The 23,907-nt window shown below is 42.9% G+C and overlaps 1 protein-coding gene across 3 annotated transcripts in view; it reads left to right on the top strand.

Moving 5' to 3' along the window:
• The window catches only part of CD2AP (CD2 associated protein), a 98,080-nt gene that overhangs the window by 35,947 nt on the left and 38,226 nt on the right, over window positions 1-23,907 (top strand). For all 3 annotated transcript variants that reach the window (XR_010794906.1, XM_066637802.1, XM_066637810.1), the window contains exons 5-11: window positions 1,579-1,699; window positions 4,718-4,905; window positions 8,300-8,408; window positions 14,657-14,751; window positions 15,939-16,043; window positions 21,168-21,204; window positions 21,834-21,896. Coding sequence is in view for 2 of the 3 variants with exons in the window: in XM_066637802.1 (XP_066493899.1) it covers window positions 1,579-1,699; window positions 4,718-4,905; window positions 8,300-8,408; window positions 14,657-14,751; window positions 15,939-16,043; window positions 21,168-21,204; window positions 21,834-21,896 (718 nt within the window). In the remaining variant the exon portion in view is untranslated. The remainder of the gene's footprint in view (window positions 1-1,578; window positions 1,700-4,717; window positions 4,906-8,299; window positions 8,409-14,656; window positions 14,752-15,938; window positions 16,044-21,167; window positions 21,205-21,833; window positions 21,897-23,907) is intronic.

Genomic DNA, 23,907 nt, shown 5'->3' with positions numbered 1-23,907 from the left:
AAACCACAGTTCTTACCATGTTGCACCATCTATCATATTTACTGCTGTGAAGCTTTCCTTGTGAACTATATATACTAGAGGCAGTTCTTTTTGTGGCCATTATATAAATATTATACAATTGGCTGAATTGAGTTTTTTGAATAAGGGTTTTCATATTTAAAGATATTTTATCTTTATCGACAGTGAGAAATAAAGCAAAGGAAAAAATGTAGTACCTGTAGGCCAAGTATTGTATTGGGGAGCTGGGAGATGCTTTGAAGAAATTCAGCAGTATTTAACTTTTCTGGCTGGTCATATACCAAAATCAGAGAATCAGACCTACTTGCTTTCTATTTTTCTTTTGCTTTTCCTGTCCTGCTTTTTAATTCCTGTAAGTTATTATATTGCCAAATACATTTTGAATTGTTTCTGCCCTGCCTTTCTATCCTTAAAAGGTTCCTCAAGGTGGCTTTCTATGTGTTAAAGAAAAATACAATACAATAAAATCAACACAGTGCATCTAAGAAACACAATAAGACAAAATCAAATACACAAATGGCTAAAATAACGAGAAACTAAGTGCACAGGAACAACCCAACTAAATCATCTTGGAGGCAGTTGTCATCCATGCTTGAGCCTAGCTGAACATTGTTGTACAATAGTTGAACTCCAGTACTGAGTAGTCACTTGGATGATGAAAAATCAGGACGCATAGTTGAAACGCAATAGTCGGTTCTACTGTTGCGTTGATTTTTATGTGAACCTTCAAAAATAGATTAGTGAGTAGTAGTTAGTGAGTTCCGTTTCTGTTCATGCACCTTTCTGCAACAGATTTAAACCTACAATGAAAAAAACAAGTTAAAGACCTTTGCACAGCTGCTTCCACAGCGTTTCTACATATTTCTGGAGTAGACTGTTCAAGATGGCTTCTTAGTTATAGGTATAGTCAAGTAGTGTTTGTTCACCTTTAATTTAACATGAGTAAATTGGGCTGCTGTATATCCAGTGACTTGCATTTGATAAGTTTATATTGCTTAGAATAAAAGTCAACAATTGCATCCCACAATTGTTTCTGCTTCAAAGTTTCTGGACGTTGGATATGTTGTTTGGGATACATTTCTGAGTCTGAAAAGCCACATTATTTTTGTTGTAAGTTCTTTGGGTAATACCTCATGATTTGCAAAAGTCTGATATCAATGAGAAGAATTGAGTGAAAATATAGTAGCAGGTTTCTGCATACACATATGCATAAAGAGAGAAGATGTCAAGAAAAATAGCAAAAAGAAATAACAGCACACACTAATGACTGAATCATGAATTATTCAAAGTATATGCACAGTCATTCTTTAATCTGTTTGTCTAAGAAACTAAACTAAGAATCTAGGGGGTGAATTAGTGTCCATTTGTATCCCTCTTCAGATGAGGTGCTTTCTGTTGCTCACTAGTAGGAGTTTTTTCATCTCGTGCTCATGTTATACAAGGATCTAGTGCACTCTGAATTCCAGCTGATTTTTACTGTAATTTTAGACTGTATATTACAAAAGCCATTGGTTATTTTACTGTTGTGGAATTGGTAATACAATATCATCCTGTCTGCAGGTAGAAGAAGGCTGGTGGAGTGGAACACTAAATGGCAAATCAGGACTATTTCCTTCTAACTTTGTAAAAGAGTTAGAGGTGGCAGATGATGGGGAAACCCAAGAAGGCCTGGAAGATGCAGGTAGTATGTGCTGTTTATGCTAGCAATCGTATTGTGGGCAGAGTTTTGTATGGTGTGCAAATATTAGCCAGCAAACCAATGATACCACAGCACTTAACCTCATGTGCGTGCAAAGTATATGCCCACTAGATTCAATGAAGTAATTCTTTTGCTAAGAGCCAGGTATACAGTATATGCACGTGTCTGGAGGATAAAAACTGAATTTGTTGTTCATTGAAAGCAGATATCCTTATCTCCTTTTGATACCATAATTTGCCTGATGATCCTAATACGTTCTAAGGATTGTACCTGATTTTGGTGAAAGTCTAAGGCAATAAGTAACACTCCCTATTATTATAATATTTTGAATATTTAAGGCAAGAGGACAACTTTGTTGTTTTATCAAAATTACAATAATTTCATTTCTTAATTAATTTCACCTTTCAAGGAACTTAGGGTGATGCGCATGGTACTTCTCTTTCACCTTTTTTTATCTTTGCAACTCTTTGAGGTAGGTTAGATTGAAAGAGGAAGTTACTGACCCATGTTTACTTAATAAGTTTCAGGGTTGAGTGGGGATTTGACCCAGGTCCTGGTTTGACCCACTAATCATTATACCATAATATATCAGTAATTTTGTGACTTTGGAATGTTGAATGTGTTAGGATTATTAAATAACTTGCACTAGTGATTTGCAGCACATTTAAATGTGGATAATTTGTGCCTAATTGAATAGAGGTGGCACGAGAAAATGATAGTAGCAAACAGGTAGCCCAATCTTGAGCTGCCCGGGGTGTGGGGTTACGGCAGCGCCAAAAATGGCTGCCACTGCATCCTGCACACTTCAAGCAGCCGTGGGCAGCACCTCGGGAGAAGGGAACTTTCATCCCCTTCCCCCGGGTAAAGAGAGTAACTCTGCAATGGGGCTACGCAGTTTACCACCAACAGAAAAGTTGGTGGTGAATCAAGTGCCTCCGTTTCAGGTGAGCCCAATGCGGAGGCTTTGGATCTGGTGGAGCGTTGCTCCACTGGTCCCGCCTCCTTCCCTCCCTGCTCTCCCCCCTTATGGACTTTTATGCCAACTTGATGCAGACTCAAAGCCAGTGCGCCAGGGAGCTGGCTGAGGCCTTGTGACCCAGGTTAGAGCCCTTGTAGGTGACAAACAAGGCCTTAAACTTTCTGTACTCCTTAGTCCGCTTTGTGTAGTATCAAATTGCCCTGCGCACGTCTAAAATGTGCCAGGTCTTTTCCCTGGGCTGAACCAACTTTGGGCAAAGGGATGGACTAACTCCTGGACCTGTGGAACAGCCTGTTCACCTTTGGGTCAAAAGTGGGGTCCAGCCTGAGGACCACCTGGTCCTTGTGGAAGATACTTAGTTTTGGGTTCACCAAAGTGCCCTGAGCTCCCTCCGTACCAAGGTTTTAAGGGTGTTAGTAGATAGCCCCTTGTCCAAACAATCCTGCAGAAAGCCAGGGCGTGCTTTTGACCCTGACCTTGATGGCCCTGACTCCCTTAGACTCAGCCCAGCTAACGAAGGTGCACCAGGTGGTCTCATACACATTTTTGGTGGATGCCTAATGTGAGTCCTATAGAGTGGCCGTGACCCTGTCGAAGTACCCCAGACTGGTCTGTATGCCCCACTCAAACTCCAGGCTGTTAAATTGAAGAGGTGCAGTTGCCAGTGCAGCAGGAGGTTCTTCCGAACTGGGAGCATCCAGTGATCCTGCGTTGACAGCTAGAGGAGCTCTGGGAACCATGGGCGTTGGGGCCATTTCGAGGCAATCGGGACAACCTCTGCCCGTAGCTGCTTGACTCTGTTCAGAAAGTGTTGCATCAGCGGCACTGGGGGGAAGTCGTACATCAGGCCCCATCACCAGGGGCTTTGCGGGGCTTCTAGCTTCTCTGCGCCTTCGTGCGGCCCCCTTGTGAAGAATCTGCTATGTGCCCCGACTCCCCGGTGTTGGTTCTGGGAGAAGCAGTGGGGCTGTGCTGGCTCCTCTCATGCCACGGAGCACTCTCCCTGGGCACTCAGGCTCCCCGTCACTGGCTCTGGATTTGGCTAGACTGCCTCTGCTCGCACTGAAGAGAGCTCTCACTGGGCGCCCGGTCGCCCCGGTGGTGGGTCTGAGAGGGGCGGTGAGGCTGGGCTGCCTCCTCTCACGCCGGGGAGTGCTCTCTCTGGGAGCATAGGCTCCCTGGGCTGCAGTGGGTCAGTCAGGAAGGGCTCCAGCTGCTGCATGGAACCTGGCTGCAGTGGGGGGGGGGGCTCTTCTCCTGTTCCTCTCCCTTTCTCGTTGAATCTCTGTGAATGTTGAGTGTCAGCTCGATGGAGGTCCGTCCGAACTCCAGGAAGGCAGGACCGGAATTGGGGAACAGAAGGGGCGCCCCACCAAGGTAGAAGTCTTCGTTCGAGGTCCCGATCCTGCCTTCCTGGAGGAGGGGCATTGCAGCAGTAGGAATGTCACACCTTCCTTACCTAGAACTGGAATTCTCAGGAAAGAAATTCCGACTTTTCTTTTCCCTCTCCCTGTATAGCATACCATCTTTTTCTTGAACAATCCACAACCCTCAGGAGTGGATTTTGGGAGAGGGAAGAGAAAAGGGGGAATTGCAGAAAATTGAGCCTTTCCCCTCAAAGAATGACATGGTGCCTACACAACTGAGTAACAATGGACACAGCACTTTAAGTTGTATTGGGACAGTCTATTAAATATATACAAAGACAGTGCAATCTCATGTTGTCCGTGCCTATATCATCAGGAAATGTTTTGTTTATACCAGTGGAAAAGGTACACCTACCAAAGTACTTTGGACATATGAAGATGATATTTTCTTAATAAATTCCACATAAATCTGCATAAATATTTCTTTTGCAGTGATTTATAAGGTATAATGATATACAATTTTGTTAAGATTAAAACAGAAAAAATAGAAGCAAAAACTATGCAAGAGATGGTGAGTCCCAGAAGCAGGCTTTAACTTATATAACGCTGTTTCTTAATATTGAATGTTAAAATCCACTTTTTACCACTTTTCAGAATCTGTTTTTACTGGCCCCATCTCACCTGTGGCTTCACCAGGGAATGGTAATGAGTCTGGAGCTGGACAAATAGCACAACCAAAGAAAATCCGAGGAGTTGGGTTTGGAGATATTTTTAAAGAAGGTTCTGTGAAGCTTAAGGCAAGATTGTCCAGTAATGAGTTAGAAGAGAAGAAACAAGACAAGGTATCTTATTAGTAGTAATATCACACTGACCCAAACCTCTGCAATGCTAATTCATCAGAGAAAACTATAATCTCCTGCTTTCTAAAGATTTTTATTCTGCAACTTGTTTGTTTGTTTATTTATTTATTTGACTATAATAAACATAACATACATAAACAAATACATAAACAATATTCTAATGGTGTAGCAAGAGCAAAGCCAAAAAATTCCTACTAGTTATATTTTAGATACCTAAAGTCCAAACATTAACAAATGGTAGTCTATACCACTATCTAATCCTTCAAAACCAATCTTCAAATCCATAATACATCAAATCATTGTCTTCTCTCTGTTTCAAAAAATCAATAATTGGTTTCCAATTTTTCAAGAAGTTTTTTGTTGAGTTCTCCTTAAGTAAAGTTGTGAGTTTGTCCATCTCTGCAAAGTTCATAAGTTTTGTCCACCATTCTTCTATCGAGGGTATGTTTATAGTCTTCCAATTTTGAGCATAAAGTATTCTGGCAGTGCTTATCATATACAAAAATAAAACTTCATTTTTTCTTTCCACATATTCATCTGTCATACCTAATAAAAATACTACTGGCTTCAACTGTATATTTGTTTTTAAGATCAACTGTATCTGTGCATGAATTTGTAACCAATATTTTTTTTACTTTTGAACACGTCCACCACATGTGGTAAAAGGTTCCCTCTTGTTTCTTACATTTCCAACAACTATTGGACATACTTTCATACATTTTGGCTAATTTACTTGGTGTCACATACCATCGATAAATCATCTTTTATATATATTTTCCTTAATGTTAACATTCAGAGTAAATTTTATCTGTTTTATCCATAGTTTCTCCCCTCTGTCCATTGAGAGTTCATGGCCCACATTTTTCACCCACTGGATCATGCATACTTTGACCTGTTCATGTTCTGTTTCAAATTTCAAAAGCAATTTATATATTTTAGATATCACTTGCTCATCTGATCTTAGTTGTTTCTCCAATATTGACTCTCCCTCTTCAAACCCATATAATTTTTTATCAGTTTTAAATCTTTCTAATAATTGTAAATACATTTACAGAAATGTAAATTTCTGGTAGAATGGATCACCTGCCTGGCACAAATTGGATGAGGCCTCTGGGGCTTCCTCACAACTTCAGAATGGCTCTGATTTGGAACCAAACAGGGGGTAGGAGGGAAGGCCTACGTCACAACCCACCTGGCATGGGCTCGTGACCCATAGTTTGGGAAACTATGAGTTTTGAAAGGGTAGAAGGGAAATAGGGCAATAGAGAAGGAAGGCGAATTAAGGAGTGTGGTTTTGTGTGTGTATGTGTGTGTGTGTGTGTGTTTTAAAGAAACCAATTCCTCAGATTCTGCCTATTCTTTGGATTCTCCAGTTTCCATGTTTAGCTCATCCTTGTCTTCAGCTCTCAACAGGTTTGTCACATTCTCCCAACTGTATGTGGGAGAACAATCTTGGGAGATAATATCAAGGAGATGAGTGGGAGCGTTAGTCAACTCATCAGATGAGAAGGGGAAAGAGAAAAGGGTTGAGAAAGATTGAAGCCATCCACTCCAGTCTCAGTCTTGGCATTGAAAGGGGACTCCAAATCTTGAACAGAAGCTAAAGAAAAGAGAAGGCAATGGAGTGAGGCTTAGGAGGGTATCTAAAGCAAAGAAGCTTTGTGACCAGAGAAGTATAGTAGTGTTGTTTGACTGAATAGTTGGCTGATTAGCACTAGGAGGGCATGAATATACGTATAATGGATGAAATTGCCCAACTTTTTTGTTTCTGTATAGCTGAACAACTCTGGAAAAGAAAATAACATTAATGGAGGTATCAAATGGAGGTATGAGCTGGGGCTAGGAAACAGAACAACATACAGAATGTGACAAACACATTGAGGGCTGAAGACAAGGATGAGCTAAACATCCTCCAGAATCCAAGAAACTGGCAGAAACAACAGAGATGACCTATAGTGGCTGTTGGAGCTTACTCTGGGGCAAGGGGACACATGTCCTCATACCCTAAGGAGACTTTCAGGAGCCAAAAATCTCTATGGGATGAAGCAGTGTAACCCACGCCAGCTGTTAGAACCGCAGTCCTATTCACACTTACCTGGGAATAAGTGTCTGTTAGGGAAAAGGGTTCCTAGGACAAGGCAGACTAACCAAGAGGAGTAGTGCCTAGTGGTTAGTGCATTCACACCCTTTCCTGCTCCCTGCTTTCCGGATACTGGACCAGTGGGTCAAAATACAACTGGTTTATTATAAGACTAAACAAAAAAAAGGAATTAAACAACATGGGGAAAAGAAAAGTGGTAGTAAAAATCACAAGCAGGTGGATGGAAAATGCTTGAGCTTGACTGGAAAGCATAAAGAAAAGTTTTCACCAAATAGATTCTGTAAATACAGTATTAATGCCCTGCAGATGGAGGTGATTTGCTACTTAAACTCTCAGCCCCCCCCCCCCCCAATCCTAGCTGTGTTAAACCAGGAAAATTTGCTTGGGGCTTGAAGTTACTTAGAAAAACCTACAGAAGGCCCCTGATCACAATCTAGCTGGATGGTTCCTACCTTGCTGAAGGAATCCCCAGCCATTGGAGTCACAGTGAACAAGTGGGTTCTCCTCTCTGAGTTTCCAACAAATGGGTCAGGCGACTAGCGGAGAACAACGCCCACTTCCTCTGAGCTGGGAAATTTATAACTTTGCTATGATCTAATCATTACCCAGCTGGAGGGGTGGAATCTACCTGGTCACACTGTCCTACCTCCTTGACATAGATGGACAGGTTTGGCTGCGCAGTTGCTAAGTGTGTCCAATCCAAGTACTCCAGACACGGAGGAATTTCTCCAGTCTGCAAACACACATAGAGCTGAATAATAGAGTTTCAAACAAAGGACTAAGGCTGCCTCAGCATCTTTCTAGGCTGCTGAACTTGCACAGGAGTTTCTGGTTCCAAAAGCACAGGAAAATCAGCAGAAGGGGGGAGGGATGCGGCTGCACAGGTGATTTATAATGATTTACACATTTACTTCAGAGTAAATGTGTAAGATTGTATTTAGTCACCATGCCATGGAAGCCCTCCAACTCCAAATTGTTTTAAACAGTGTATTATCCTTAAAGGTCAGCAGTTTGTGTAATGTAATGCTAGAATTCCCACTGATAGTGAATCTGTTTCCAACTTGAAAACATTACAGCTTTTGTTATTCTTAAGTAACAGTGACATCACAGATAAAAGAAGAGTATTTTTATCATTTATATAGTGTTGCTGTAAAGTCACATCTTGTCATTTAACTGCTTATCATAAACACAGGTGCCCTAATCACAAATTAAAGTTAATACACTTGAGTCTTTTCTAACCAATTCTTGTTTTATCTTCATATCTCTTATGTGTAGCCACTACCTACTCAACCATCTGGAGCAAAAGTAACCCAGTTTCCTAGTGCAATGAAACAAGAAACTGCAACAGAGGTAGCAAAAGCAGAAACTGAAAGCAAACAGAAAGGTATAATGGTTTTGCATCTGCACTTATTATATTATGTGATCTTCAGTATAAAACTTCATAGAATCATACATTTGGAAGAAATGTACAAGTTTGAATCTAACCCCTTGTCAATGCAGGCAGCCCACAACTACAACATCCCAGCTTGGCTATCCAGCCTCTGCTTAAAGACCTCTAATGACAGAAAATCTACTACTTTCAAGGCAGACTGTTCCTCAATCAAGTTGTTCTTTCCATCAAATAGATGTATATCTTTCATGGTGTGATCTTAAATTTCTGTAAAAATCTTGGTAAACAGTGTGCACATTCTGCTTTTTCTCGAGTGATTCTGCAGATTCTAATGGTGTAAGCTGGCTATTTGATTGATTGATAGTGAAGAGAGAAGCTTCCTTGCGTATAGTCCCTATGGGCCTCTGCCCCCCACCCCCACATTATATAGTCTTCAACCCTAGGCCCTACATGAATTTTTCTCCTGGACCTGTTCCCCACCCTTGGCTGAATGAGGCTGCTTTTCAACATTCCTTTTCACTTGGCCTTCTTTTCATTAGCCCTGTACCACTTCCATCAATTCTTCCCTTAGGTCTCTACTTTTGTCTATTGCCATGTTCATCCTTTCCGCTGTCCTTCTTTTAGGATCCTGTTCCTCATAGTTCTCGTACCTGCTCTCACCTTCCCCTTCTGTCAAGCACATCAGAACCTATGCTTTCTGAAAAGTTTTTGAGCATCTTATGAATTGCCCTTACTTTACCAGCTATCTCCCCTGTAATCTTCTCTCTATCATTCATTACACAGGCCTAGACATATTTTGCTGTCGTACAAGTTAGACCTAATCTTGGATATATTTGGGTGGTGAATCCAAAAATGGCATTGGTCCTGCCTGATTGGCTCTAATTTTGAGGGTATAGCATAGCCACTTATATGCTGATAGAAGCAGTTTCCTCGTGAGGAAACCTTGATGTCAGCTTTCTCATGGGGAAGCTGCTTGAATCAGCATATAACTGGCTATGCTGTACTCCTAAAACTAGAACCGGTTGGGCAAAACTAATACTACTTTTGGATTCACTACTCAAAAGTGGGGGAGTCCTGGAATGGATCACCCAGGGACACCCAGGCCCAACTATACTAAAAAAGATCAGAAATGTATAACATTTGGCATATCTCTATTATTGTTTAATATTCAGTAACACCAGAGCTGTAAAACATTAAAAGGGACAACATCTCTAGTTAGAGATATTATAGTTAGATGGCCAAGATAACACTGGTTTGAACAGATAAATTATTTATCACAGGCCTCCAAATTTTTTTTAGTTGCAAAGGATGTTTGAACGAATTTAGGATATTTTTTTAGTATAGTTGGCCCTGGGTATCCATGAGGGATCCATTCAAGGACTCCCTGCAGATACCTAATTCCATCAATAATGAAATCTGTGCTGGGGAGGGTGCCGGCAAACCATGTGTACCCCAGTCATGTCCAGGAGGCCTTCTGAGGCCTCCCTGTGCCTCAGAAGGCCTCCCAGATATGACTGGAAGGCATTTCTTGTTTGCAGAAGAACCTGAAGTGGCTTTGGGTCATGTGTGGGTGTTCCTCTGAGACCCTCCAGCTGTGGGCTTGGCATCAGCAGATATTCAAATCCAAGGATGCCGAGCCCACAGATAAGGTGGGTCCACTGTACTCTAATAAATCTGTGTACATTGAGTACATTTGTGTACATTGTACATTTGTTTGGACTAGCAAGTCAAAATCTTCATACTTCACTACAGTATTTAACGACTTTAAATCTGTTTTGACCTGCCAGTCCATTTTGACCTGCCAGTCTTAAGCTTTGCTTTGATTGCAATGAAATTTAGCACAACTATACCATGTCAGGATTACTATGCTCATATTGAGACTTTGCTGCTCTGAGGACCAGTTAGGGTAGTTTTGTTGGTACTTGGCCACCGCAGCACACAGGATTACACTGCGCATATTATTTATTTATTTAAAACTTGAAAAGACATAAAATACAAAAGTACACATAAAGCATGCAAAAAGATGTAGGAGACCATGAGACGGGGCAGACCAGGCACTGCAGTCCTATGCAGTAAAAGAGCAATGCCATGCCTAGGATCAAATTAGATAGCCCCCACAGTTAGTGATATCCTAACTGTTATTATTGGCTCCACTAGAGACAGCAAATTTAACTTTACATCTTTGAATAAGAATGTGGAGATAATCAGCTAGTTGTATAATAGCAGACTTGTCAGTAGAGGAAAAAGGAAACGCAAATTTCCGTCAAGTTTCTAGATGGTAAGTCATTAATGGATACAGAAAAACAACGTGCAGATCCTCATACCATGGACAATGTAATAGAATATATACCAATGGTTCGATACTCCTCTGCTGGAATTGCAACATCTATTGGTCTCTGAACATCGACTGAATCTAGCATTCAGTTCCTTTGACGAAAATACATTGCATCTGGCTAGTGTGTAGGCACAGCGGACCTGGGGATCTTCAATCAGATAAAGATATCTGGGGTTGCACTGCGCATATTTCTTTCCCACATCCTTAAGTTACTTCCTCCTTTTAATGTCTGTGTAACTGGCATGATGTTTGCCAGGAGCCTTCTTGGGAACAGGAAGAATTGATGACTGTGAGAGGTGTGAGGCCCAGTCAGGTTGAGAGAGTAGTATAGTGGACACTTCTTCAGGTTCACTTGGCAGGTATGCATCAAAATGGCCCCTAGAAAGGTCCTGCGTCCTACATAGCACTCTCACAGGATGATCAAGTTCCAAGACTCTGATAGAGTTCCCCATTGCAGTAAACCTTGAAGACAAATCTGAACAGTTGTCTGGCTGCCACCAGCTCGCATAAACCACCATAAGTAAAGGGTCAAGACACATGACTGAGGTACTCAGCGAAGCTGGTGTAAGTGCCACAACAGCGAGGAGGACACACATGTTCCACAACATGACAGAGAACTCCATGTGCCTTGTCCACCACGTGCCTTATGATGAGCTCATGAACCTCCCTAGCGATTAGCTGAGTGTCATACGTGAGATAGGGGAGGGACTGGAACAGGCAGGCTCTGTCTCCTGTGATGGGGACATTAGTGTGAGACACCATCTCCCTGTTGACATTTAAATACTCAGTTGCCATACCAACTTAAATTGAGGAACCTTCAGCTGTTATTTACAGCAACTACAGTCAAGAGAAAATGCCTCCTGTGAGGAAAGCTAGACTGAGAGCGCAATCCTAACCCCTGAGTTAGGCCAGCACAAGTCACTTGCGCCAACCCAGGGGTGTCGCAAAAATGCCATAAGGCATGTTTGCTTCAACTTAAGAGTTGGGGAGGCCAACGCAAGGAGTTGCACTGGCCTCCCCAAGCTGGATCCAGACCCAGCACAGTAAGATTGCGTCAGCTGAGCTCGGCCGATGCAGCGGTCAGGGGGCACAGGGAGGGTGGGGAGGAGGCGGGAGGGAGGTGTTCCGGGGCAGGGAAAGGGTGGGCAGTGGGCATTCCCGGGGCAGGCAGGCAGGGAGTGGGAGGCGGGACCAGGACCCAGCAGTTATGCCGGATTCTAGCCCCATTTCCCAGGTAGCATGGAGCAGCTCCAGGCCACTCCACTCTGCTTGGATCTGTGCCACCTTCTGAGGTGGCACAGATCCAAGTAGACCCATTGGAGCCACTGTGGCTCTCCCTGTGGTAAGGGGGAAAGTTTCCCCTTTCCCCTGGCTGAGCCACAGTCAGCCCCAAACTTGCGCTGGATACAACGCAGGCTCGCTGGCCTGCCTGTTCCAGCGCAAGTTAGGATTGCGCTGCCTGCAATAGAACTCTAAAACCAGTGTTCCTCCCTAACTCTCCTTTCCACTGGAACACAGAGCAAGGGCTGACGATAGCATAAGTTCTCAGTCTTGTCAAAATCGTGGGGTAGCAGAACTTTGACTTGAGCCAGAAATACACTTCATTTTACTGTTCAGAGTAAACTTTAAAATGACTGTTATTTTTCTGTTATTTTACTGTTACTACCCTTGCCACACCAACTTAAAAACGGTTAAATTTAAAAGGCTGACCTGGCCTCAGTCTCTCAGGAAGTAGCACAGGGTAAAAAACCAACCAGACCTAAGTAATAGGAAGCGTTCTATAGTTCACCCCCAATTTAGATTCACCACTTTAGGGGTTGATTAGGGCAAAATCCTGAATTATTTTTTAAGCATTAACATAAGAACATAAGAACAGCCCCACTGGATCAGGCCATAGGCCCATCTAGTCCAGCTTCCTGTATCTCACAGCGGCCCACCAAATGCCCCAGGGAGCACACCAGATAACAAGAGACCTCGTCCTGGTGCTCTCCCCTACATCTGGCATTCTGACTTAACCCATTCCTAAAATCAGGAGGTTGCGCATACACATCATGGCTTGTACCCCATAATGGATTTTTCCTCCAGAAACTCGTCCAATCCCCTTTTAAAGGCGTCTAGGCTAGACGCCAGCACCACATCCTGTGGCAAGGAGTTCCACAGACTGACCACGCGCTGAGTAAAGAAATATTTTCTTTTGTCTGTCCTAACCCGCCCAACACTCAATTTTAGTGGATGTCCCCTGGTTCTGGTATTATGTGAGAGTGTAAAGAGCATCTCCCTATCCACTCTGTCCATCCCCTGCATAATTTTGTATGTCTCAATCATGTCCCCCCCTCAAGCGTCTCTTTTCTAGGCTGAAGAGGCCCAAACGCCGTAGCCTTTCCTCATAAGGAAGGTGCCCCAGCCCCGTAATCATCTTAGTCGCTCTCTTTTGCACCTTTTCCATTTCCACTATGTCTTTTTTGAGATGCGGCGACCAGAACTGGACACAATACTCCAGGTGTGGCCTTACCATCGATTTGTACAACGGCATTATAATATTAGCCGTTTTGTTCTCAATACCCTTCCTAATGATCCCAAGCATAGAATTGGCCTTCTTCACTGCCGCCGCACATTGGGTCGACACTTTCATCGACCTGTCCACCACCACCCCAAGATCTCTCTCCTGATCTGTCACAGACAGCTCAGAACCCATCAGCCTATATCTAAAGTTTTGATTTTTTGCCCCAATGTGCATGACTTTACACTTACTGACATTGAAGCGCATCTGCCATTTTGCTGCCCATTCTGCCAGTCTGGAGAGATCCTTCTGGAGCTCCTCACAATCACTTCTGGTCTTTACCACTCGGAAAAGTTTGGTGTCATCTGCAAACTTAGCCACTTCACTGCTCAACCCTGTCTCCAGGTCATTTATGAAGAGGTTGAAAAGCACCGGTCCCAGGACAGATCCTTGGGGCACACCGCTTTTCACCTCTCTCCATTGTGAAAATTGCCCATTGACACCCACTCTCTGCTTCCTGGCCTCCAACCAGTTCTCAATCCACGAGAGGACCTGTCCTCTAATTCCCTGACTGTGGAGTTTTTTCAGTAGCCTTTGGTGAGGGACCGTGTCAAATGCCTTCTGAAAGTCCAGATATATAATGTCCACGGGTTCTCCCGCATCCACATGCCTGTTGACCTTTTCAAAGAATTCTATAAGGTTTGTGAGGCAAGACTTACCCTTACAGAAGCCATGCTGACTCTCCCTCAGCAAGGCCTGTTCATCTATGTGTTTTGAGATCCTATCTTTGATGAGGCATTCCACCATCTTACCCGGTATGGATGTTAGGCTGACCGGCCTATAGTTTCCCGGGTCCCCCCTCTTTCCCTTTTTAAAAATAGGCGTGACATTTGCTATCCTCCAATCTTCTGGTACCGTGGCCGTTTTGAGGGACAAGTTGCATACCTTAGTCAAGAGATCTGCAACTTCATTCTTCAATTCCTTAATAACCCTTGGGTGTATGCCATCAGGGCCCGGTGACTTATTGATCTTTAATTTATCAATGAGGTCTGAAACATCTTCTCTTTTAACCTCTATCATTTGTATGGATAATCTAGCATTTGTATGGATAATCTCTGTAAGCAGAAACCAAGTTGATATCTCATTGAATTTAAGAGATATTGAGGAATCTGTGAAAACACATTTTGCTTCTTTTCACCTAAAAATAACTTCTTAGGGGGTCTTGACATCATTGAAGGAGTATATTCCCCAAATTTCTAGTCCAGGGGTTTGGACTGTGTGTTGATGAGTCAGTTGGGACATTCGTTTTTATATAAATAGATAAAAAAGCTACATATCTTCTTGGTGAGCCATTCATACAACAGAACTGCACTGAACATGCATAATACATCTGCTGCTTTCTTTCAGCTAAGGAATATTGCAAAACATTGTATGCCTATGAAGGTACCAACGAGGATGAACTTAGTTTTAAAGAAGGTGTTATTATCCAAATAATAAGTAAGGTAAGAGATTGGTTTCCTGTTTTGTTAAATCTGTCATGCCAAAGTGAAGCATATCAGAATATTAAAAATGTTAGACTTGTGTGATCAGAATGCATATGCTGAGAAATTAAGCATTGTGCAATGGTGCCATGGTAGGGTCAGTCTTATGAATGGGAGGCTTCTCCTCTCAGGCAGGCAGGTCAGTTTCCAAGTCTTCCCATGATTCCCTAGACTGGCCTAGCCTCTGTAGTCAAAGGTTGAGTCTTCCTGTGGTTCTCTGAGCCAGCTAAGAATTTTTAATTAAATTTTTATCTTTTTTACAGTTCTGTGTATGAACTTGGTCTGTATGTTTTATAGGGGGCTTCAGTTGAGACCTTGAGAATGTCAGTATGTGGATTTTCTTGAATAGTCAACGATTTCAGAGCATATTCTGAACTGAGACACAGTAGCAGAGCTAAAGAGAGGGTGGAGCTGTAAGTGCTACAGAACTCCGAAACTCGCCATGTAAGTTCTTCCTCCCCCCTTTCTCGAAGCCTGTCTGGGTGCGAAAGCAATGCAGAGGAGATGCCTCTACATTGCTTTCACTCCTTGGCATGGCCCCAAGAGCAAGGAAGGGGGCAGCTTACACATCGACTTTTGGAGCCATGCGACACTTACAGATCTCCCCCCCCCGACTCCACTACTGCTGAAACATAATAGATTTAGATTGTTTGTTCCCATCCTGTTTTGGGAGTGATTGCACAGACAGTAGATGGAGAGAGATCTACTTCAGCACAACCCTTTCCAAAGTAGTTGTGATGTTGTGAAGTTAGCCATACTTTAGTATTTGAAAAAGAAATAGCGAATATTACAAACTATAGTTCACACAATAATTCTCTGTATGGAATTGGTTAATATGGTTGATACTCAGAAATGCACCACACCATGACAAATCATAACGTTTCTTGGATGTCTGAAAGGGATTATGAGTGTTTTACAGGCAAATAACTAGATCAACATTGTTAGGTTTGCTCTGACTTTACGAGGATTCTCAGATATCAAGTTTAATATAATATCAGAAGAATTCATAGTTAATGTTTTTGAAACAACTGCATTATTGTGCTTGTTTTACACAAACTTGCTTGTTTGGGAGAGGGTTGTTCTTGTTCATTGAAATAACAGCACTTTCAGTAACATTTTTTTTCTAAAGAAAGCACTATTTGTTCTAGGACACTGGAGAGCCAGGATGGTGGAAAGGAGAGCTCAATGGTAAAGAAGGAGTTTTTCCAGACAACTTTGCAATTCAAATACTTGAACTGGATAAAGATTTTCCTGTAAGTTGCCTGTATTGCCTAAAGAAACTATAAAGTCCCTCAAAGGCAGATAAAGAAAATCAAAGGTTCAGTGTGGTTTTATAATTTGAAAAATTATAGCTCTTGAGAGAGAGCTAGCTTTTGAGATATGTATACTAATTGAAAATATTTAATTTTAGAACTTGCCTTCTAAACAATATAAAAACTCTCTAATCCAAAGTATTGGGTATAGAGTTGGCGTGACAATAGACTTCTTCAGAGAAACTTGGGTGACTTTGAGCCAAGTGAATTTGCTGATTGCCTTTCACGTTATGTACTGAAATAAACTATTTATCTAATAGTCATATTATTCATTATTCAGACTTGGATGCTCCTCTTGACTGTTACTTACATTAGGAATGACCACCAGATCAATTATCCTGAAGTTAGAACTAAGAGGAGGGCAATAATTTAGAGTGAGAATGTTTGCATCCCTGCCTGAATTACTGTACTCCCATTTAAAGGTGGAGAGAGCTGACTTCTTTCATATCTTCCTCTCCCTACTGGTCTCCCTCTTTACAAGCAAAGAAGTCAAAATCATGATTGCTTAGGAGGGGGCTGGAGGGCTGACCACTGTTGAGAGAAAGCCCAGGGCAGTTGACTAGCGGGTTATTTATTCTGTCTGGCTCCTGAATGAAATGACACTTCTAAACACACTCAGAAATATTTTCTGCTGGGACCATAAGAATTATAACTTTCTGAAACTGTACACCTGAGGATCCTGGCAGGAAATAATGCTTCCGAATAATGTTCAGAAGTATCAATTTCACCGGCTGGACGGGCAGCATGGACACTTTTTCTTTCTTTGGGAGGCATTAGAGTAATTATTGGGTTCTTCTTAGCAATATTTCCCCTTAAGGGGTCTGCACTACTGTGCAGATCTCTTTGCTTGCTGCATGGTGGGGTGGGGCATCTTCTGGCAATGACATCATCATCAGTGTCCAGTTCAGCCAAGCTCCCAGCAGTGCAGACTTCAATTTCAAGCTTACCGGAAACAATGCTTCCAAGTACTTGCAACCCCCCCTTGAGATTTGGCAAGTGTTTACAAGCAATGCTCACAAAATCCCTAGTTGGTATTTTGCAATGAACAGGGAACTGTTACTTTGTTGGAACCAAATATTTCAAGAAACCAAGTAATAATAATAATAATAACTTTATTTTTATCCCGCCTTTCTCCCCAAAGGGACTCAAGGCGGCTTACAACAAATAAAAACATATTAACACATCATAAAAAACAGCAGTCAGAGTAAAAAATAGGTAAAAAGAGCATAGAGCAGCAGCAAGTCATAAAAGAATCAGGCCTGTAAAAAATATTAAAAGATGTTAAAAAGATGTTAAAAGGCCGAGAACTCAGAAGGCCTGTTTAAACAGAAGGGTCTTCAGGCCTCGCTGAAAGGTCTCAAGAGAGGGAGCCATTCTTAAGTCAGGGGGAAGGGAGTTCCATAGCGTTGGTGCCACTACTAAGAAGGCCCTATTTCTTGCAGCCGCCCCACATACCTCCCTAGGCGGCGGCACTTGTAAAAAGGCCTTCTCTGATGACCTAAGAGGATGAGCCAGATTGTACGGGGCAGGCGATCTCTAAGATACCCTGGTCCAGAGCAGTATAGGGCTTTAAAGGTCAATACCAGCACCTTGAATTGGGCCCGGAAACGAATGGGCAGCCAATGCAGCCGCTGGAGAAGCGGACTGACAGAGTCGAACCGCCTACCTCCAGTAACCACACGGGCCGCCGCATTCTGCACTAGTTGCAGTTTCCGAACCGTCTTCAAGGGCAGCCCCACATAGAGCGCGTTACAGTAATCTAATCTCGATGTCACAGAGGCATGGATCACTGTGGCCAGGTCTGCACGATCCAAGTACGGCCGCAGCTGCCGCACCAGCCGAAGCTGAGCGAAGGCCCCCCTAGCCACAGCCGCCACCTGGGAATCCAGGAGCAGCTGCGAGTCCAGGTGGACCCCCAAGCTGCGGACCTGCTCCTTCAGAGGGAGTGCAACCCCATTCAGCGCAAGCCGATAGTCCAGCACCTGCATTGCGAATTTCCGAACCAGGAGAGCCTCTGTCTTATCTGGATTTAATTTCAGCTTGTTAGCCCCCATCCAGATCCTCACTGCCTCCAGACAGCGCTCCAGGCCCTCAACCGCCACCCTGGAGTCTGGAGGAAAGGAGAGATAGAGCTGGGTGTCATCGGCATATTGATGGCACCCCACTCCAAACCCCCGGATGACCTCTCCCAGCGGTTTCATGTAGATGTTAAATAGCATGGGGGACAGAATTGAGCCCTGTGGCACCCCGCACCTCAATGGCCAGGGTGTCGAACAGGCATCCCCCAGCACCACCATCTGGGACCGACCCTCCAAGTAGGAGCGGAACCACCGCAAAACAGTGCCTCCAGCTCCCAACTCGGCCAGTCGGCCCAGAAGGATACCATGGTCGATGGTATCGAAAGCCGCTGAGAGGTCCAGCAGGACCAACAGGGACGCACTCCCCCTGTCCAGTCCCCGGCGTAGGTCATCCACCAAGGTGACCAAGGTGGTTTCCGTCCCAAAGCCCGGCCTGAAGCCAGATTGAAAAGGATCCAGATAATCCGCTTCATCCAAGACCCTCTGGATTTGGGACGCCACCACCCGCTCAATTACCTTGCCCAGAAACGGGATGTTGGAGACTGGCCGGTAGTTATCCAACACAGTGGAATCCAGGGAGGGCCAAGTATTGGGTAAAAAGGTGCTTATGCATCTTCCTCCTCCCCCACTGGGCAACAACTGGAGGTTTGTGAAAGCCATTGCTCTTTACAAACAAGAGAAGGGAAAACGGGTTGGATAGTTCTTATTTATTGAAAAGTCCCAACACAAACAAAAGCAGAGTGGTGGGAGTGGTGGGAGGATTTCCACAGACCGAAAGGTTAGGGTGTCCCTTGCTCATTCAGATGGGTTTCATCACCTGCTAGCAGGTCTCTGGGTATGGCTGCTGTCCACCTTACTCCTCAAGTGGATGCTAGTCTCCCTGCACCTAGAAAGGGGTGGCAAAGGGCCCAGCCCACACTTCAGATCAACAGAAGGCTCAAACCCAAAATCGCAGGATTCTCCCTGCTGTGGTGAAGGGTTGTACTCTAGCCCAGCCCAGTATTTGCAAGGGTGCTGAAATTCCAGTCTTCCTCCCGGTCACTTCTTTTGCTCCTCTCTCTCTAAGTTGCTCTAGCATTGCTCCTTCTCACTCCCAGCCTCGGTGCTGTTGTCTCCTTCCTCCATGCTTCTGTCTGTCTCTGATGTGTCCTTCCTTTCACTTTGGCTTGCCTACTTCCAGTCACCTCCCTCCTGTTTCTCTCTCCAGTTCTCTCCTCTCCTGCTCCTTGTTTACTTCCTCTTCATCTGTCCTCTCTTGTGCTCTTTTCCTTTGTCTGCTTTCCTGTGTTGCCTTTCTGTCATTCACCAACCTTTCTTAAGTGCTGGTACGAGCAGCCCAGCCCTCTTCACACCTGCTTCCTATCTGCTGTGGGCTCAGCTGCTACATCAACATCAGCACTTTCCTTGAAACCAGTGGTGCCCATCAATGATGTCCTTAATGGACATTGCTGTGTCCCACCAGCTGCAGAAGCCTTGTCTCCCAGCCCTGTGTGCAATTTGAATTGCACAGGTTACAGGGCTGATTCAGTGTTAATATAGCAGTATTACTTCATATTCTTATTGTTGACAGCATCTAGTTGCAGACTGATAGTCTCAGAAAAAGGTAGATGGCTATTCACAAGGGAATTACTGTAAGTAATACAGTAACACTTAACAATATTTGTTCTTGGACTATCAATCAATCCACCCTTGCTGTATCACCTTCCCATGTGTGCATCTCCTTTGAATGAAGCATGGGGAGTGGCTGTTTCAGAAACATGTCCAGTGGCATAGCTAAGGGGATGCAGGGGGTAGCAGCTGCATTGGGCTACACTACAGACTGGGGAGGTAACAATGCACGGGCAACAACAAAGCCCGCGCACAACTTACATTGGTCTGCTGCACCCTGCCGGCACACAGGAGCAGGGTGTGTGGAGCAGGGTTTATATTCGTTTATATAAAAACGAATGTCCTTTATATATTTTTCAAGGCCTCTTTTTTTCTTCCTCTGCTGTTTGATGGACTTGCAACATTCCTCTTCAACCTGGGCTGCAAGGGAGATACAGTCTGTCCACATCACTCTGAGGGTGCAGAGCATGGTTGATGGTCATTGTCGTCCTGGTCTTGCGGTCTCATGTCTCTAGCTCTGTCTGTGTCCAGTCTACTATTCATACAGTGTATCTAATGACAGATATAGCCCAGGTGTTTATGGCTTGTATATTGTTAAGTTTGGACTTCAGGATTTTTTTGACTCTTCTGATATATTCACTTTCAATTTTTCTTTTAACTTTTAACTTCAGTGTGTTTGATGTTATCTACCTGAAGTATACCCAGATATTTATAATGTTCTTTCTCATCCAAATTCTTAATATTATTTCCATTGGGCAATTCTATTCCTTCAGTTTTTGTTTTCCCTCTGTTCATTATTAAGGCAGCACACTTATCTAGTCCAAACTCCATTGCGATATCATTACAATATATACGAATGGTGTTTATTAGTGATTCTATTTCAGATTGGGACTTTCCATACAAATTGTCCATGTAGAGCAAATGATTTATTTTATTTGATGTTTTTGATGTTTGGTATGCAAGGCCTGTTTTATTTAGTATTTGTGAAAGTGGAGTCATGGCAATAACAAACAGCAGAGGCAACAGTGAGTCCCCTTGGGAAATGCTTCTCTTGATGTTCACATGACTGAGAGTTTCACCATTGATTAACTATGTACTCAATATGCTCATTGCCTTTTTTACAAATGCCTGAATATTTTTGCTGACACCTTATTTCATTACTTATTATTGAATAAATTCAATAATATTTCATTATTTCATTATTTTTATTTATTTATTTATTTATTTATTTATTTATTGCAAGTAACCTATGCAGAAGAGAAAGTAGTCACTAGGTGCATCTGGGAGGAACCCACTATTTTCATTCTGTACCATACAGAGTGCCACACGGAGAAATAATAGAACTTTCTTAATTGTTTATATTTTGCCTTCTTTGCAGAAGCCAAAGAAACCACCACCTCCTGTAAAAACTTCAGGTATGTATAGTAGGAGTTCATTAGACAGACTAAGCTGGCTTGGAATGAGTTCACATATTTTGGGGGAAACTTTTGAAGCACTGAAGACATGGAAGTTTCCTTGTTAATTTTTCTGTACTGCCTTTTCATTTAAAACAACACCTTTAAAATATAGTTAAGTACAATTCAATGTTACTATATACCAGGGCTGTCTATGAGCTGCCAGCTCAGCACTGTGTTAGGTTGTATGCATGAGTTTTTTGGCTCCTGAGAATAGGAGGAAAAATAGTCTCCAAACATAAAGTATGAACTGCGTTCATGTAGTATTTTGATGGTATTATCTCATCATTTTTTTCTAATGCAAAGCAATGTCTTTGAAGCAATGGGTATAATCATAGACACTTTGTCATACTAATGGATAGTTTCAGATATTTTCCGCTTATAAGTAGTGTGGACTTCTCAGATACTTCAGAAAATTTTCCAGGATATATATTTTTGATGGTGCTTGTCATTTTTGACAGATCTTATGAGGTTATATGTACTCTGATTTAATAATAGTTGTGTATTCCTTGCCCTAAAGTCAACAGTCAACAAAACCCTTGCCCTAAAGAGCAGCAGATATACAAGTTAATTACTGGCTTTGTATTCAGGTTCTAAGTCAGAGATTCTACCTGTTGAAAAGAGGATTCCTCTTCCAAAGCATGAAGAAAAAGGTAAGACCAGTATTATCTCCAGTGATACATTTAACATCAGTCAGTGACCAGAGCTGTGCTTTAAAATAATGTCCTTAAATGATGTATTATGCATCAAAAGATTAGAAACAGGGCCCATAGTTTTGCTTGTCATGGTGAGTGTTGCACTGCAGATGATGGGTGTGAAAATCCTTCTTCCTGTGGAGAGGGCTGAGGATTGTCCCAGTGTTATTGGTGCTCAGATGGTCATGGAAGTCCATCACAGTGACAGAGATTATCCTGGTTCTCTCTCTAGTTCTAAAGTTGGCAAGAAGTCTGGAGGTGATTATTGTAATGCATTTCGGATGTACTTATGAGCCCCACTGGATCAGATCTATCTAGTCCAGCTTTCCGTATCTCACAGCGGCCCACCAGATGCCTCAGGGAGCACACAAGACTACAAGATGCATACATTTCACTGCCACTCCCCTGCATCTGGCATTCTGTTTACCCTCGCACCCCCCAACAAAGACCCCAGACTGCACTTGGGTTTAACTTGGGCCACTATTAGACAACGAGTGATCAGTTTTAACACATGAAACCTACTGAACACACCTTCCCTCCCTTCCCAGTCTGGGGTAGGCAAAAAAACTGCCATCCACGGCCAATTTGGATAACAGAAAAAAATTCCTGACCAGCCCTCATAAAGAGCAGCTAATCTCAGACTGTAATCTCATCATGGTTTATAACATATGATGGAGTTTTCTTCCAGAAATCTGTCTAATCCCCTTTTAAAGGCATCTAGGCTAGATGCCATCATTGTATCCTGTGGCAAGGAGTTCCACAGACTAATTACACACTGGTTAAAAAAATATTTTCTTTCTAACTCTCCTGACATTCGGTTTTAGTGGATGTATCCTGGTTCTGGTGTTGTGTGAGAGGGAAAAGAACATCTGTCCACTCTATCAATCCCCTGCATAATTTTGTATGTTTCAATCATGTCCCCCCTTGGGTGCCTCTTTTCTACACTGAAAAACTTTAAGCCAACCTTTCCTCATAAGGGAAGTGCCCCAGCCCATTTTGGTAGCTCTCTTCTGCACCTTTTCTAGTTCCACTATATCCTTTTTAAGATGTGGGGACCAGAACACAGTACTCTAGGTACAGCCGTACCATCAATTCATACAGTGGCATTATAATATTAGCTGTTTTATTTTCAATCCCCTTTTTAATAATCCCTATCATGAAATTGGCCTTCTTCACTGCTGCCACACATTGGGTTGATACTTTCATCCAGCTGTCCACTAGCACCCCAAGATCTCTCTCCATTAGCCTATACGTGAAGTTGGATTTTTTGCCTGAATGTGCATTACTTACACTTACCTGCTGTAGATACTCGCTTATAGGACTTAAAATTTTTGCCAAGTAATTAAGGGTCAATCAGAGGGCAGAGCTTTTCAACTCCGAAAAGTTTCATTTCTTGGGGGTCATTAGAAGCAATACAGAGATTAGTTTCTATAGTAACTTCGATGGGAAATTCCAGCCAAAGTTAACCTTTTATTCTCCTATGTTCCATTTTGCAAATGCCTGTTTTGCATTTAGCAGAGATCTGTTTTTTTCAGCACCAGAATGGGATCCTCCTTCCCATTTGAAGCAAAGTCCCAGGCTACATTTCAATGCACCATTGCTTAAGAATAACACCCATGGAAAGCAGTGGGTCTACTTCTGAGTAAAAAGGGTTGCAAATATATGCAGCTGCATCTCTCTGCTGTGAATTGAATTGCACACTCTCAGTTATGTGTTATGGGTTGTATGTTGTACGTAGAGCTTCTGGCTTAACACACCAGACACCTTAAAGGTGGATTTGATTCCTGGTTCTCCTGCAGTGGTTCCCAACCTTTTTCACCTGCAAATCCCTTGGCAGCCCATTTCCATAAATTGTACCCTTCATATTAGCAAAATTTTTGTAATTAATAATACAAGCCCTCATCTCCTCTCTATGAAAGCCCAGACTTCATGTATTTATCACAGTGTTTTCGCTTTTCATCTTTTTGAA

This window comes from Tiliqua scincoides, chromosome 1 (genome assembly GCF_035046505.1).
Source record: "Tiliqua scincoides isolate rTilSci1 chromosome 1, rTilSci1.hap2, whole genome shotgun sequence".
Lineage (NCBI taxonomy): Eukaryota > Metazoa > Chordata > Lepidosauria > Squamata > Scincidae > Tiliqua > Tiliqua scincoides.
The sequence above is the reverse complement of the archived record's forward strand: the minus strand, read 5'-3'. Positions and strand labels throughout refer to the sequence as shown.